The 2,485-nt window shown below is 45.0% G+C and overlaps 1 protein-coding gene across 1 annotated transcript; it reads right to left on the bottom strand.

Annotated features, from left to right (window-relative positions):
• Nucleotides 1-887: 887 nt before the first annotated feature.
• LOC306645912 (olfactory receptor 7C2-like) lies at nucleotides 888-1,850 on the bottom strand (the record flags this gene model as incomplete). The annotated part of the gene is made up of 1 exon (XM_079114094.1): nucleotides 888-1,850. The coding sequence occupies one exon, from the start codon at nucleotides 1,848-1,850 to the stop codon at nucleotides 888-890; it is 963 nt and encodes a 320-aa protein (XP_078970220.1).
• Between the last annotated feature and the right edge of the window lie 635 nt (nucleotides 1,851-2,485).

Raw genomic sequence — 2,485 nt, 5'->3', positions numbered from 1 at the left:
AAACTGGATGAGGCATTGTGGTTGCAAAGGTGGGAAAGAGGCATTTCTGAAATACGAGGAATCTTAGGGAGGATGGTTAAAAAAAATTCAATAGTATTGGTGTGATGGGAAGCACAGTAATGCCATATGATGGGGTTAATTTATTCTCACCCTCTTAGAAAATATTCCTGTAAATGAGTTTTGAAGACAGAAGTAACTCAATACTGGAGGTAGAATCCCATCATTTTGAGGATATATAGCAGTCCAAAAGACCAGAATGGAAGGGCTGCAGGTTCTATTACATGTGAGGAAGGAGATGATGTCTATGTCACAGAAGTTGACAGTTGTTGTACTAACCCTGGTCCCTGGAAGTCAGGTGGGGTAAAAGGGAGGTTGGGTAGAGGGTGTCAATCCAGTTCATGAATAAAATGATTTCTAAAGTACTACAGCACCATAGAGGAGAATATTTCATAGCAACTGATTTTTAAATTCTAGGAACTAGAAGAGAGGAATGAGAGGTGTCCCAGTAAAAATAAATGACAAATGTTTCAGGAGAAGTATATGCCAATTGCCTGCTTTGATCAGTATATGTTTCACGCATGCATGGAGATATCACACTGTGCTCCATCAACATATGCCATTATCATGTATCAATAAAAATACAAATGCCCACACCTCAGTTAAGTAAATGCAAATGAAAAAGACCAGTTTTTTCATACAAAATTACAATGACTGGTAAGAGAGTGTACAGGTGACTGAATATGTTGCATTATGAACACTCCTTAGGTATGAATGAGTCCTAAGAAGATGCAAAGAATGAATGTCTTAAAATACACCAAACAGAGGTAGCCACAGTGATGGATGGAGAGGGAAAGCTCTCTGGTCTCCAGTATCATGCACGTTGTGAATCATGAGAGACGTGCATCCACCTTTTCCCTGAGAGGCACCATCTTGCTGAGGACTCTCCCCAGGGCCACCTTGATATCCCTGTTCCTCAGACTGTAGATGAAAGGGTTCAGCATGGGGGTGACCATGGTGTACATCACTGAGGCTATCACATTTATCCTTGAAGGCAGTGTGGCTACAGAACTGAGATTGACCGCAAGGCCAGTGCCATAGAAGAGGGTGACCACCAATAGGTGAGACCCACAGGTGGAAAAGGCTTTGTACTTGCCTCTGTCTGATGAGATCCTCAGGATGGAGGAGAATATTTGAGAATAGGAGAGGAGAATGCCAGTGAGAGGAAAAACACCCAAAATGATGGCCACAGAGTACACCACTATGTTATTGATGAGGGTGTCAGAGCAGGTGAGCTTCAGAACTACAGTAAGATCACAGAAAAAGTGAGGGATTTCCCTGTTTGTGCAGAATGACTGCCTCAAGATTGTCATGGTCTCTGGAAGGGCACCCAGTACACTGATCAACCAGGACCCAATAGCCATGAGCTGACAGAGCCGTGGGTTCATGATGGCCATGTAGTGCAGGGGGTGACAGATGGCCACGAATCGGTCATAGGCCATCACTGTCAGAAGCAAATTGTCCTGGCATCCAAACACAATAAAAAAGTAAATCTGTGAGATGCAACCTGCAAAGGTGATAACTCTGCTCTGAGTCTGGATGTTCCTCAGAGCCTTGGGGATGGTGGTGGAGGTGAATCCAATGTCAGCCAGTGACAGGTTGGAGAGGAAGAAGTACATGGGCAAGTGCAGGCGGGAGTCTGAGATGGTGGCCAGGATGATAAGCAGGTTCCCCAGCACAGTGACCAGGTACATGGAGAGAAGCAGGCCAAAGAGGAGGGACTGCAGGTCACGGTGATCTGTGAATCCCAGGAGGATGAAGTTTCCAGTTCCTGTTTGGTTTCCTCTTTCCATGGGGTTTCTGGGTTTCTCAAGAAGGAGGGAATAGGAACTGAAACTTCTCTCCTGGAAGGGATTCCCAGGATGCCCTCAGTGTCCTTTAGTGAAACCTCCAGATCTCAGAAATTGTATATTTTCTGATCATTGGGTGTTTTTGCTGACAAGTTGAAGTTACTATGTTTAACTCCAGGCAAACTGGCGCCAGGTCAGTGGTTCTCAAATGGTGTTCCTGGAATAGCCACCAGGGTGTCACCTGGAAACTTGGTGGGAATGTGCATCTTCAGGCCCACAGGACCACCTGAGCCTCACATTCTGGGTCTGGAGCCCCCTCTTGGTTATTAAGTCCTCTTGGGATTCTGAGGTGCATGCCTGTTTGTAGGTCCTGGCTCTAGTGTTTGCTGCGTCTCTGGCAGTCAGTCCTTCCCCAGTGTCCTGGTGGCTGCTCTGGGCTGTTCTTCCTACTGCACTTGGGCATGTGAGCTTCCTAGATCCAGGCAGGCACATCAATTCATGGAAGACTCTTTTTTTTTTTTTATAAAACTTTTATGTGGAACAGGAGTCTACAGCAGCTGATTGCAAAATACAGAAAAAAAGCAACTCAAATATTCACATGGATATAAATTATCTTTGTTTGTAAAAGTACTTTCTGA

This window comes from Sciurus vulgaris (assembly GCF_902686455.1).
Source record: "Sciurus vulgaris genome assembly, chromosome: 16".
Lineage (NCBI taxonomy): Eukaryota > Metazoa > Chordata > Mammalia > Rodentia > Sciuridae > Sciurus > Sciurus vulgaris.
The sequence above is the reverse complement of the archived record's forward strand: the minus strand, read 5'-3'. Positions and strand labels throughout refer to the sequence as shown.